Source organism: Ranitomeya variabilis, chromosome 4 (assembly GCF_051348905.1).
Source record: "Ranitomeya variabilis isolate aRanVar5 chromosome 4, aRanVar5.hap1, whole genome shotgun sequence".
In the NCBI taxonomy this organism is placed as follows: Eukaryota; Metazoa; Chordata; class Amphibia; order Anura; family Dendrobatidae; genus Ranitomeya; species Ranitomeya variabilis.
In genome coordinates, this window is record NC_135235.1 from 381,955,998 (window position 1) to 381,970,847 (window position 14,850).

At 45.9% G+C, this 14,850-nt stretch overlaps 1 protein-coding gene across 2 annotated transcripts in view; it reads right to left on the reverse strand.

Moving 5' to 3' along the window:
• LOC143768940 (72 kDa type IV collagenase-like) overlaps window positions 1-14,850 on the reverse strand; it is a 214,296-nt gene that overhangs the window by 13,828 nt on the left and 185,618 nt on the right. Inside the window, exons 6-7 of one of the 2 annotated variants that reach the window (XM_077257546.1) lie at window positions 7,245-7,295; window positions 3,258-3,332 (exon numbers count right to left, since the gene is read on the reverse strand). In XM_077257546.1, the coding sequence (XP_077113661.1) occupies window positions 3,322-3,332; window positions 7,245-7,295 (62 nt within the window). In that variant the 3' untranslated portion in view covers window positions 3,258-3,321. Of the gene's footprint in view, window positions 1-3,257; window positions 3,333-7,244; window positions 7,296-14,850 lie in introns of those variants that run through there. The other variant, XM_077257544.1, reaches the window with a different exon arrangement.

The following is a 14,850-nucleotide window of genomic DNA, read 5'->3' on the forward strand; positions in this document are numbered from 1 at the left end:
CAGGGTCAGGGTGAACGGGGAGTTATCACGGACCATACAACTAACTAGAGGGACTAGGCAGGGGTGTCCACTCTCTCCTCTTTTGTTTGCTCTGGCTGTGGAGCCACTGGCTGCTAAACTTCGACGGTCTGATGAGATGACTGGGTTTAAATATGGGAGGATTGAAGAAAGGGTGGCGTTGTATGCAGATGACATTCTTTTGTTTTTGGCTGACCCGGGTGCGTCCTTGGAGGGAGCCATTGGGATTATTGAACGCTTCGGATCAGTGTCGGGACTTAAGATAAACTGGAGTAAGTCTATCTTGTTTAAGGTGGATGATGTTGGGGGGGAGCCACTGGAAGATGGGCGACTGAAGGTGACGAGCCAATTCAAGTACCTTGGCATATGGGTATCTATGCCTGTTACTGATTATATACATAGGAATCTGACTCCAATCTTGGGTGTTCTGAAGGCAAAAGTGGATGCTTGGCTTAAGCTGCATTTATCTGTGGTAGGTAGGGTGAATCTTATTAAAATGATTCTGATGCCGAAAATACTGTATATTTTGCATAATGCACCAGTGTGGATATCGCACGGGAAATTTAGACAGATCAACTCTCTGTTTAGGAATTAAATATGGGGGAGACAATATCCGCGGATTAGACTGGAGACACTTCAGCGACCCAAGGACGATGGGGGACTAGCATTGCCTAACCCTGAAATATACTTTTTTGCAGCACAGAGTCAGCATCTAAAGGGATGGGCGCTTGAGGGGTCTCTTGGAGCAGTACAGTGGTTGATGGAAGTGATGACAAAAAGAAAGCCAGTGGTACAATGTTTGGAGGATGGATCCTTGGGAGCTCTGGGGAAATTATACCCGACTGTGTTGTTGATACGTAGGTTGTTGGGTAGATTGAGACATATACGCGGGATCTCGGACTTGACGAGATTCTCTCTGCTATGGCATAACAATAACTTACAGGAGTTTGAGGCACTGGGGATACTGACAGAATGGCAGGTCAAAGGAATTCAGTACGTGTATCAGATACTTGAGCGAGGTGAGTTAAAATCATTTTCCCAATTGCAGGCGGAGTTTGGTCTGGGGACTGTGGGGGGGGGGTATCAGTATTTGCGGATGTTGCATGCTTTTAGAGCTCAGAATAGAAGCGGAGATATTAGAATTCAAAGAGATATAGTACTGGAGTATGTGTGTAATGAAGGGTCTACTGGGGGGGTTATATCTACTTTGTATAAAGATTTGCTACATACTTTCCTGTTGGGATTTCCGATAATGGTGAGAGCTAAATGGGAGAGGGATCTGGGTCCAATGGATAAAGAGACGGGAGTCGGTGCTAGAATGGGTCCCAAGACTGTCAGTGAGTGAACCATATAGACTGTCACAGCTCTATGTAATACACAGGGTCTATAAGTCTCCGATAATACTATATAAGGCAGGTTTGCGTGATAATTCCGAATGCCCAAGGTGTAAATCTACGGATGCGGATATATTTCATATGATGTGGACGTGCCCGAAACTGGCTGCATTTTGGTTAGTAGTTTTGAGTCGTATGGAAGGTGCGTATGGATGTGCGGTGCCAAGAGATCCAATTGTGTGCCTGTTGGGATTCGTGGATGAGATTGGAGTAGATAGTAACCTAAAGATAGCTATTGCCAGACTGTTATACATGGCCAGGAAGGTAATAGCTCGAAATTGGATCAGGGAAGAACCGCCGTCAAGAGGAGAATTCATATTATTTATGTTAATTAATTTATATTAATTATTTTTATGTTTTATTGTTCTCAACGCATTCCACTATGTAATGAATAAAGATTTGCAACTGGAATTTTTCATTCAGTGATATCTAGGATGTGGTATTTTAGTATTCCCATTATTTTTTTGAGCAGTAAATATAAATATATACTGTACATATAACATTTATTCAGGATGGGGGGCCCTGGTCTGAATCTTGCACCGGGTCCACCAGAGTCTAGTCACGCCACTAGGCACCCTCTTTTGTAAATATCACAGTTTGTAAATGCTTTTGTAGCCAGCCAAGATTCTTCTAATTTTTGTTTGAGGGATTTACATCCATTACTCCTATTTTGAGGTCTAGCCCCAGATTCTCAATGATATTGAGATCGGCGGCCTATGAGGGCCATTGTGAAACCTGCAGCTTGAGCCTTTTGTGGTAGTCTATTGTAGATTTTGACGTGTGTTTAGGATCATTATCCATTTGTAGAAACCATCCTCTCTTCACCTTCAGCTTTTTTACAGATGCTGTTTTATGTTTGCATCAAGAATTTGTTGAAATTTCATTGAATCCATTCTTCCCTCTACCTGTGAAATGCTCTCTATGCCATTTGCTGCAACACAAATCCCAAAGCATGATTAATCCACCCCCATGCTGAATGGTTGGAAATATATACTTTTCCTGAAATTCTGTTTCCTTTTTTCTCCACACATACCTTTGATCAGAAGGCCAAAGAGTTATATTTTAACCTCATTGTTCAACGGGACTTGTTTCAAAAATGCATCAGGCTTGTGTAAATGCATACTTCTGAAGCTGAATTTTATGATGAGGATGCAGGAGAGGTTTTCTTCTGATGACTCTTCAGGCCATATTTGTGCAGGTGTCTCTGAACAGTAGAACAATGTACCACAACTCCATAGTCTGCTAAATCTTTTTGAAGGTCTTTTGCAGTCAAGTGGGGCTTCTGATTTGCCTCAATAGCAATCCTACAAGCAGTTCTGACTGAAAACTTGCTTGGTCTTCCAGACTTCATCATGAACTCCACTCTTCCTGTTAACTGCCATTTCCTAATCACATTTCAAATTCAGGAAAGGGCAACGTAAAAATGCTTTACTATCTTCTTATACCCTTCATCTGCTTTGTGGGTCGCCATCATTTTCATTTTCAGAGTGCTAAGCAGCTGCTTAGAAGAACCCATGGCTGCTGGGTTTTGGCACATGTAATATTTATACCTCCTGTTTGTGGTATCTTACTGGATACGTCAGAGGCGTAGCTAGGGTTTCGGTTCGGGGGGGCGAAATTTCTCAGTGGGCCCCTAACCAGGTAACCTTGATTACAACCCGGTGATGCACCCTAATAGTGGAGGAGGACCTCAGCAGATGACCGCATTGCTACTGAAAATAATCTCTATATAACGACCAATAGGGATATTACCGCCATATGGTCAGTAGTTATACCAGCCCAACAGAACATATAAGAGATCACTGCACAGTTACAGATAATGTCTTACCGCTGACGTTCTTTCTGATGGAATCGTTCATTTTTCCGGTCTTTTCCATCTGGCCCAGACCGACATGGCAACTTCTTCCAGCTACAACTCGGCTGCAGAGAATACAACAAAGACACGATTCACTTCTCACATTCCAGCCCCATCATCATCTATTCCCAACCTGCACAAACTCCTCATCCTGCTGATATCCCAATATTAAGCTGCTGCTGCCGTATGTGTCCCTATTACTGCTCCTGCTGTGTGGTTCACTGTGCCTTCTAAATTCTAAAGCAACTCTCTAAAATATAGTAATACCGGATGCAAATGCCCTAGAAAACAGTGCCCATAATTTGCCCCCTAGAAAGTATTAATGCCCTCTATGTGCCCTTTTGATAGTCACAGTAACCTGAGTTCCTCTATAACAATAAGTGCCCACTTTACATTTAATAATGTCCTGAGTCTCCCCCCTGTACAGCTTCCCCATACACAGTATGATCCTCTCTTATACACAGTATAATGCCCCCTCACTGTATATATACTGGTTTGATGGCTCCAACGCTGTATGATGGCCCCCTCACTGTAATCTCTACACTGTATGATGGGCCCCTAGATAGCCTCCATATAGAATAATGCATCAGATAGTCCTCAATATCGTACAATGCACTCCCCATAGGCCTCCATATAGTATAATGCACTCCCCATAGGCCTACTCTATATTGTATAATGCACCCCGATAGGCAGACTCTATATTGCATAATGCACCCCCATAGGCAGACTCTATAGCATAAGGCAGCCCCCATAGGCAGACTCTGTAGTATAAAGCAGCCCCATAGGCAGAGTCTGTAGCATAAGGCAGCCCCCATAGGCAGACTCTGTAGTATAAGGCAGCCCCCCTAGGCAGACCCTGTAGTATAAAGCAGACCCCCACAGGCAGACTCTGTAATATAAGGAAGCCCCATAGGCACTCTGTAGTATAAGGAACCCCCCATAGGCAGACTCTGTAGTTTAATGAAGCCCCCCCCATAGGCAGCCTCTGTAGTATAAGGAAGCCCTCACATAGGCAGACTCTGTAGTATAAGGAAGCAACACCCATGGGCAGACTATGTAGTATAAGGAAGCCCCCCATAGGCAGACTCTGTAGTAAAATGAAGCCCCCCATAGGCAGACTCTGTAGTATAATGAAGCTCCCCATAGGCAGACTCTGTAGTATAGTGAAGCTCCACATAGGCAGACTCTGTAGTATAAGGAAGCACCCCCCATAGGCAGACTCTGTAGTATAAGGAAGCCCCCAATGGCAGACTCTGTAGTATAAAGAATCCCCCCATAGGCAGACTCTGTAGTATAAGGAATCCCCCATAGGCAGACTCTGTAGTATAAGGAAGAAACCCCCATAGGCAGACTACATAGTATAAGGAAGCCCCCCACAGGCAGATTCTGTAGTATAAGGAAGGCCCCCATAGGCAGACTCTGTAGAATAAGGAATTCCCCCATAGGCAGCCTCTGTAGTATAAGGAAGAAACCCCCATAGGCAGACTACATAGTATAAGGAAGCCCCCCATAGGCAGACTCTGTAGTAAAATGAAGCCCCCCATAGGCAGACTCTGTAGTATAACAAAGCTCCCCATAGGCAGACTCTGTAGAATGGTGGAGCCCTACATAGGCAGACTCTGTAGTTTAATGAAGCCCCCCCATAGGCAGCCTCTGTAGTATAAGGAAGCCCTCACATAGGCAGACTCTGTAGTATAAGGAAGCAACACCCATAGGCAGACTATGTAGTATAAGGAAGCCCCCCATAGGCAGACTCTGTAGTAAAATGAAGCCCCCCATAGGCAGACTCTGTAGTATAATGAAGCTCCCCATAGGCAGACTCTGTAGTATAGTGAAGCTCCACATAGGCAAACTCTGTAGTATAAGGAAGCCCCCATAGGCAGACTCTGTAGTATAAAGAATCCCCCCATAGGCAGACTCTGTAGTATAAGGAATCCCCCATAGGCAGACTCTGTAGTGTAAGGAAGCCCCCCACAGGCAGATTCTGTAGTATAAGGAAGGCCCCCATAGGCAGCCTCTGTAGAATAAGGAATTCCCCCATAGGCAGCCTCTGTAGTATAAGGAAGCAACCCCCATAGGCAGACTACATAGTATAAGGAAGCCCCCCATAGGCAGACTCTGTAGTAAAATGAAGCCCCCCATAGGCAGACTCTGTAGTATAACAAAGCTCCCCATAGGCAGACTCTGTAGAATGGTGGAGCCCTACATAGGCAGACTGTAGTATAAGGAAGCACCCCCCATAGGCAGACTCTGTAGTATAAGGAAGCCCCCCATAGGCAGACTCTGTAGTATAAAGAATCCCCCATAGGCACTCTGTAGTATAAGGAATCCTCCATAGGCAGACTCTGTAGAATAAGGAATCCCCCCATAGGCAGACTCTGTAGTGTAAGGAAGCCCCCATAGGCAGATTCTGTAGTATAAAGCAGACCCCCACAGGCAGACTCTGTAATATAAGGAAGCCCCCATAGGCACTCTGTAGTATAAGGAACCCCCCATAGGCAGACTCTGTAGTCTAATGAAGCCCCCCATAGGCAGCCTCTGTAGTATAAGGAAGCCCTCACATAGGCAGACTCTGTAGTATAAGGAAGCAACCCCCATAGGCAGACTATGTAGTATAAGGAAGCCCCCCATAGGTAGACTCTGTAGTGAAATGAAGCCCCCCATAGGCAGACTCTGTAGCCCTCTATGTGCCCTTTTGATAGTCACAGTAACCTGAGTTCCTCTATAACAATAAGTGCCCACTTTACATTTAATAATGTCCTGAGTCTCCCCCTGTACAGCTTCCCCATACACAGTATGATCCTCTCTTATACACAGTATAAGGCCGCCCCCTCACTGTATATATACTGGTTTGATGGCTCCAACGCTGTATGATGGCCCCCTCACTGTAATCTCTACACTGTATGATGGGCCCCTAGATAGCCTCCATATAGAATAATGCATCAGATAGTCCTCAATATTGTATAATGCACTCCCCATAGGCCTCCATATAGTATAATGCACTCCCCATAGGCCTACTCTATATTGTATAATGCACCCCGATAGGCAGACTCTATATTGTATAATGCACCCCCATAGGCAGACTCTATAGCATAAGGCAGCCCCCATAGGCAGACTCTGTAGTATAAAGCAGCCCCATAGGCAGAGTCTGTAGCATAAGCAGCCCCCATAGGCAGACTCTGTAGTATAAGGCAGCCCCCCTAGGCAGACCCTGTAGTATAAAGCAGACCCCCACAGGCAGACTCTGTAATATAAGGAAGCCCCCATAGGCAGACCCCATAGGTAGACTCTTTTTTTTTAATGAAGCCCCCCCATAGGCAGCCTCTGTAGTATAAGGAAGCCCTCACATAGGCAGACTCTGTAGTATAAGGAAGCAACCCCCATAGGCAGACTATGTAGTATAAGGAAGCCCCTCATAGGCAGACTGTAGTAAAATGAAGCCCCCCATAGGCAGACTCTGTAGTATAATGAAGCTCCCCATAGGCAGACTCTGTAGTATAGTGAAGCTCCACATAGGCAGACTCTGTAGTATAAGGAAGCACCCCCCCATAGGCAGACTCTGTAGTATAAGGAAGCCCCCCATAGGCAGACTCTGTAGTATAAAGAATCCCCCCATAGGCAGACTCTGTACTATAAGGAATCCCCCATAGGCAGACTCTGTAGTGTAAGGAAGCCCCCCATAGGCAGATTCTGTAGTATAAGGAAGGCCCCCATAGGCAGACTCTGTAGAATAAGGAATTCCCCCATAGGCAGCCTCTGTAGTATAAGGAAGCCCTCACATAGGCAGACTCTGTAGTATAAGGAAGCAACCCCCATAGGCAGACTATATAGTATAAGGAAGCCCCCCACGAATCGTGCCGTCGCAGCGATGAAAATTTCAATGTGTGACGGTACCCTAAATGTCATGTTATCAAACAGCATAGGTTTTTTAATGACTACTAAGTGCCCATCAATTGACAACAATAATTTCTACATACCACTGTCAAAAACACCTCTTCTTGAAGACCACCAAAAACCATTCTTAACACCTGTGGGAAGAAAAAATAATTAGCACAGTTGCAATCAAAGCTATTCAACCCCCATAGTAAATTAGGTTTATGATCAACATTTACAACCTTTTTGCTGTTTGCTAAAAAAACAATGAAGCAAGAAAAATGCAAATAACTTAGCACAACTAATAATAAGTGATTTCCCAAAATTCAGCACAAAACACTACTGTTGCTCATTACTTGTAACAACCCTGCTGGCATCACTGCATGGCCTCCCATCCCCCACCTGCTTTTCACACAAACTCACTCACTTCTACCGGCCCATGCTCTGAGTTCTCTCTGCTGCCAGCTCCATGCTGTGTGCCTCATGTCTGCTGCTTGCTCTGTGCATGCTCTGTCTGTGTGCATAGGGGGTGGCAGTTCCTGTGTCTTATTGAGACTATGTACCTTGTTAACCCCTTCATGACCCAGCCTATTTTGGCCTTAATGACCTTGCCGTTTTTTGCAATTCTGACCAGTGTCCCTTTATGAGGTAATAACTCAGGAACGCTTCAACGGATCCTAGCGATTCTGAGATTGTTTTTTCGTGACATATTGGGCTTCATGTTAGTGGTAAATTTAGGTCGATAATTTCTGAGTTTATTTGTGAAAAAAACGGAAATTTGGCGAAAATTTTGAAAATTTCGCAATTTTCACATTTTGAATTTTTATTCTGTTAAACCAGAGAGTTATGTGACACAAAATAGTTAATAAATAACATTTCCCACATGTCTACTTTACATCAGCACAATTTTGGAAACAAATTTTTTTTTTGCTAGGAAGTTATAAGGGTTAAAATTTGACCAGTGATTTCTCATTTTTACAACAAAATTTACAAAACCATTTTTTTTAGGGACCACCTCACATTTGAAGTCAGTTTGAGGGTTCTATATGGCTAAAAATACCCCAAAGTGACACCATTCTAAAAACTGCACCCCTCAAGGTGCTCAAAACCACATTCAAGAAGTTTATTAACCCTTCAGGTGTTTCACAGCAGCAGAAGCAACATGGAAGGAAAAAATGAACATTTAACTTTTTAGTCACAAAAATGATCTTTTAGCAACAATTTTTTTATTTTCCCAAGGGTAAAAGGAAAAACTGGACCACGAACGATGTTGTACAATTTGTCCTGAGTACGCTGATACCTCATATGTGGGGGTAAACCACTGTTTGGGCATACGGCAGGGCTTGGAAGGAAAGGAGCGCCATTTGACTTTTTGAATGAAAAATTGGCTCCAATCTTTAGCGGACACCATGTCGCGTTTGGAGAGCCCCCGTGTGCCTAAACATTGGAGCTCCCCCACAAGTGACCCCATTTTGGAAACTAGACCCCCCAAGGAACTTATCTAGAAGCATAGTGAGCACTTTAAACCCCCAGGTGCTTCACAAATTGATCCGTAAAAATTAAACAGTACTTTTTTTTCACAAAAAAATTATTTTAGCCTCAATTTTTTCATTTTCACATGGGCAACAGGATAAAATGGATCCTAAAATTTGTTGGACAATTTCTCCTGAGTACACTGATACCTCACATGTGGGGGTAAACCACTGTTTGGGCACATGGTAAGGCTCGGAAGGGAAGGAGCGCCATTTGACTTTTTGAATGAAAAATGATCTCCATCGCTAGCAGAGACCATGTCACGTTTGGAGAGCCCCCGTGTGCCTAAACATTGGAGCGCTCCCACAAGTGACCCCATTTTGGAAAGTAGACCCCCCAAGGAACTTATCTAGAAGCATAGTGAGCACTTTAAACTCTCAGGTGCTTCACAAATTGATCCGTAAAAATTAAAAAGTACTTTTTTTTCACACAAAATTTCTTTTAGCCTCAATTTTTTCATTTTCACATGGGCAACAGGATAAAATGGATCCTAAAATTTGTTGGGCAATTTCTGCTGAGTATGTTGATACCTCATATGTGGGGGTAAACCACTGTTTGGGTGCACGGCAAGGCTCGGAAGGGGAGGCGTGCCATTTGACTTTTTGAATGGAAAATTAGCTCCAATCGTTAGCGAACACCATGTCGCGTTTGGAGAGCCCCTGTGTGCCTAAACATTGGAGCTCCCCTACACGTGACCCCATTTTGGAAACTAGACCCCCCAAGGAACTTATCTAGATGCATAGTGAGCACTTATAACCCCCAGGTGCTTCACAGAAGTTTATAACGCAGAGCCGTGAAAATAAAAAAATAATTTTTCTTTCCTCAAAAATGAGTTTTAGCCCAGGATTTTTTAATTTTCCAAGGGTAATGGGAGAAATTGGACCCCAAATGTTGTTGTCCAGTTTGTCCTGAGTACGATGATACCCCATATGTGGGGGTAAACCACTGTTTGGGCACACGGCAGGGCTCGGAAGGGAAGGCACGCCATTTGGCTTTTTGAATGGAAAATTAGCTCCAATCATTAGCGGACACCATGTCACGTTTGGAGAGCCCCTGTGTGCCTAAACATTGGAGCTCCCTAACAAGTGACCCCATTTTGGAAACTAGACCTCCCAAGGAACTAATCTAGATGTGTGGTGAGCACTTTGAACCCCCAAGTGCTTCGCAGAAGTTTATAACGCAGAGCCGTGAAAATAATAAATGTGTTTCCTTTCCTCAAAAATATTTTTTTAGCCCAGAATTTTTTATTTTTGCAAGGGTAACAGGAGAAATTGGACCCCAAAAGTTGTTGTCCAGTTTCTCCTGAGTACGGTGATACCCCATATGTGGGGGTAAACCACTGTTTGGGCACATGCCGGGGCTCGGAAGGGAAGTAGTGACGTTTTGGAATGCAGACTTTGATGGAATGCTCTGCGGGCGTCACGTTGCATTTGCAGAGCCCCTGATGTGCCTAAACAGTAGAAACACCCCACAAGTGACCCCATTTTGGAAACTAGACCCCCCAAGGAACTTATCTAGATGTGTGATGAGCACATTCAACCCCCAAGTGCTTCACAGAAGTTTACAACGCAGAGCCGTGAAAATAAAAAATCATTTTTCTTTCCTCAAAAAAGATGTTTTAGCAAGCAATTTTTTATTTTCACAAGGGTAACATGAGAAATTGGGCCCCAATGTTTGTTGCCCAGTTTGTTGTGAGTACAGTGATACCCCATATGTGGGGGTAAACCACTGTTTGGGTGCACGTCAGGGCTCGGAAGGGAAGTAGTGACATTTGAAATGCAGACTTTGATGGAATGGTCTGCGGGCGTCACGTTGCATTTGCAGAGCCCCTGATGTGCCTAAACAGTAGAAACACCCCACAAGTGACCCCATTTTGGAAACTAGACCCCCCAAGGAACTTATCTAGATGTGTGATGAGCACATTCAACCCCCAAGTGCTTCACAGAAGTTTACAACGCAGAGCCGTGAAAATAAAAAATCATTTTTCTTTCCTCAAAAAAGATGTTTTAGCAAGCAATTTTTTATTTTCACAAGGGTAACAGGAGAAATTGGGCCCCAATGTTTGTTGCCCAGTTTGTTGTGAGTACAGTGATACCCCATATGTGGGGGTAAACCACTGTTTGGGCACACGTCAGGGCTCGGAAGGGAAGTAGTGACATTTGAAATGCAGACTTTGATGGAATGGTCTGCGGGCGTCACGTTGCATTTGCAGAGCCCCTGATGTGCCTAAACAGTAGAAACACCCCACAAGTGACCCCATTTTGGAAACTAGACCCCCCAAGGAACTTATCTAGATGTGTGATGAGCACATTCAACCCCCAAGTGCTTCACAGAAGTTTACAACGCAGAGCCGTGAAAATAAAAAATCATTTTTCTTTCCTCAAAAAAGATGTTTTAGCAAGCAATTTTTTATTTTCACAAGGGTAACAGGAGAAATTGGGCCCCAATGTTTGTTGCCCAGTTTGTTGTGAGTACAGTGATACCCCATATGTGGGGGTAAACCACTGTTTGGGCACACGTCAGGGCTCGGAAGGGAAGTAGTGACATTTGAAATGCAGACTTTGATGGAATGGTCTGCGGGCGTCACGTTGCATTTGCAGAGCCCCTGATGTGCCTAAACAGTAGAAACACCCCACAAGTGACCCCATTTTGGAAACTAGACCCCCCAAGGAACTTATCTAGATGTGTGATGAGCACGTTCAACCTCCAAGTGCTTCACAGAAGTTTACAACGCAGAGCCGTGAAAATAAAAAATAATTCTTCTTTCCTCAAAAATTATGTCTTAGCAAGTAATTTTTTATTTTTGCAAGGGTAACAGGAGAAATTGGACCCCAACAGTTGTTGCCCAGTTTGTCCTGAGTACGCTGGTACCCCAAATGTGGGGGTAAACCACTGTTTGGGCACACGTCGGGGCTTGGAAGGGAGGGAGCACCATTTGACTTTTTGAATGCAAGATTGGCTGGAATCAATGGTGGCGCCATGTTGCGTTTGGAGACCCCTGATGTGCCCTAACAGTGGAAACCCCTCATTTCTAACTTCAACACTAACCCCAACACACCCCTAATCCTAATCCCAACTGTAGCCATAACCCTAATCCCAACCCTAACCCCAACACACCCCTAACCACAACCCTAACCCCAACACACCCGTAACCCTAATTCCAACCCTAGCCCTAATTCCAACCCTAACCCTAAGGGTATGTGCCCACGTAGCGGATTCGTGTGAGATTTTTCCGCACGACTTTTGAAAAATCTGCAAGTAAAAGGCACTGCGTTTTACCTGCGGATTTACAGCAGATTTCCAGTGTTTTTTTGTGCGGATTTCACCTGCGGATTCCTATTGAGGAACAGGTGTAAAACGCTGCGGAATCCGCACAAAGAATTGACATGCTGTGGAAAATACAACGCAGCGTTTCTGCACGGAATTTTCCGCACCATGGGCACAGCGGATTTGGTTTTCCATAGGTGTACACGGTACTGTAAACCTGATGGAAAACTGCTACGAATTCGCAGTGGCCAATCCGCTGCGGATCCGCGGCCGATCCGCTGCGGATCCGCTGCCAAATCCGCACATGCCATAACCCTAACCCTACCCGTAACCCTAACCCTAGTTCTAACCCTAACCCTAGTTCTAACCCTAACCACAGTGGGAAAAAAAAAATATATATATTTTCTTTATTTTATTATTGTCCCTATCTATGGGGGTGATAAAGGGGGGGTTTATTTATTATTTTTTTTATTTTGATCGCTGTGGTAGAACCTACCACAGCGATCAAAATGTACCTGTAAGGAATCTGCCGGCCGGCGGGCGTACTGAGCATGCGCCCGCCATTTTGGAAGATGGCGGCGCCCAGCGAGGAGACGGCCGGACACCGGGAGGATCGGTAAGTATGAAGGGGTGGTGGGGGGGTGGATCTGAGCACAGGGGGGGTGATCGGAGGATGGGGGGAGCGGACAGCAGGACGGGGGAGCGGGCAGGAGCACGGGGCAGCGGAGCACAGGACGGAGGGGACCGGACCCCATAACGGAGCGGTGGGGGGGCGATCGGTGGGGTGGGGGGTGGTCACTTCAGGTTTTCCAGCCATGGCCGATGATATTGCAGCATCGGCCATGGCTGGATTGTAATATTTCACCTGTTTTTTAGGTGAAATATTACAAATCGCTCTGATTGGCAGTTTCACTTTCAACAGCCAATCAGAGCGATCGTAGCCACGGGGGGGTGAAGCCACCCCCCCTGGGCTGAAGCACCACTCCCCCTCTCCCTGCAGATCGGGTAAAATAGGAGTTAACCCCTTCACCCGATCTGCAGGGACGCGATCATTCCATGACGCCACATAGGCGTCATGGGTCGGATTGGCACGGGTTTTCATGACGCCTATGTGGCGTCATGGGTCGGGAAGGGGTTAAGATGTCCCCGGCCAATTGCCATGAGGCTTCCTGTATTTAAGACTTCCCCACCCATTGGTGGGGGCCTGTGCAACTTACTCCCTCAGTCAGTTCTTAGCTGCTGAGGTGCCAGGTCCTGTCTCTGTGACTCTTTTGTCCACCACCCAGTGGGGCGTTGTAACCTGGTCTGTGTCCTGTGTTTGCCACCCAGTGGGGAATAGTACCCTGGCCTGTGTTTTATGTAGCCACCCAGTGGGGCTTCATACCCTGGCCTGTGTCCGCCACCCAGTGGGGCGTTGTACCCTGGCTTGTGTCTGTGTCTCTGTGCCTTGTCCCATTCCTGACTATGTCTTAGTCTAAGCAGTTAATCAAATTCACCGCACTCTCTTTGAATATGTGAAGAAAATTGTAACAATTTATTCAACCTGATGGGAGCGTAACAGAATATTACAGTATATGCGATTAGTTAATCGCATATACTGTAATATTCTGTTACGCTCCCATCAGGTTGAATAAATTGTTACAATTTTCTTCACATATTCAAAGAGAGTGCGGTGAATTTGATTAACTGCTTATTCAGGGCCTCTAGGTCCATTACACTAGCACCTCGTCCCATTAGGCCGAGTGCACGCCATATAACCCCTTTCTATGTCTTAGTCTAGTCATGTTCCTGTGTCCGTTTATATCCCTTTCTTGGTTTGCTTTCTCTGTAGCTTTGCTCTGCACTCTGCTCTGCACTTGGTGTCTTGCTTTGCTCTCAGCTCTGCACTCTGTGGTTTTGCTCTCGGCTCTGCACTCTGTAATCCTTCTCTGCTCTGTGCTCTGCGGCTCTGCTCCTAGCGGTTCTACCTGGCTCCATTCCTAGCAGTTCTACCTGGCTCCGCTCCTAGCGGTTCTACCTGGCTCCGCTCCTAGCGGTTCTACCTGGCTCCGCTCCTACGTGTCTGCTCTTGGCTCCGCCTCCTGCTCTTCTGTTCTTGGCTCCGCCTCCTGCATTTCTGTTCTTGGCTCTAGCTCCTGTGCTTCCACTTTGCATTCGCTCTTGTGGTCTTTCTCATATACCCTCCTGTCTGAACAGGTTCTTACCTGTTTTACATACCTGCCTGCATACTGGTCCCTACCGGTCCTTCCAGTGTACCAGCCATGCCCACCTGCCTGCCAGTGTCTCTGTTGTACTCGTCCGCCTGCCTGTGTCCAAGCCGTGCCCGCCTGTCTGCCAGAGTGCCAGCCATGCCCGCTTGCCTGTCTATGTTCCGTTTCCCCCAGTGGGAACAGCAGCCACAGCCATCAAAGGCTTCATTGAATACCAAGGAAGCTACTTAGTTACGCCCCTTCCAGGGTAGTCTGGTGTGTGGTCCAGTGGGGCCATTCCCCCACACGCCCGCGCCAAACAGTCTGGGCACGAGTGTGACATTACTGGAGTCCAGGGTCAGTCTTATGGGCAGTGTGGTGAAACGCTACCTGAGTGGGTTGGAGAACACTCGCTTGGCACGAGATTTAAGCACTCAGGCACTATTTCTCCACTTAAACAGTCTAATCCGGTTTATTAAACATCATAAACCACATGACATACAGTCTATTTCATTACATCTATGAACTTATCACAACCACCAGTCTGTTCATGCAGCAGATAAACTTCTCTGCCATTTATTACAATCCCCTTGGCCGGGGTTACCTTTCAGGAGCTCTGGCTCCACACACTGACTCCTGCCAGTGCTGGTTCACAGGGGAAAGCTGCCTAACTGGGATCACCATCCTTGTGACCAGGGCACCTCGGATAGTCCAGACCCAC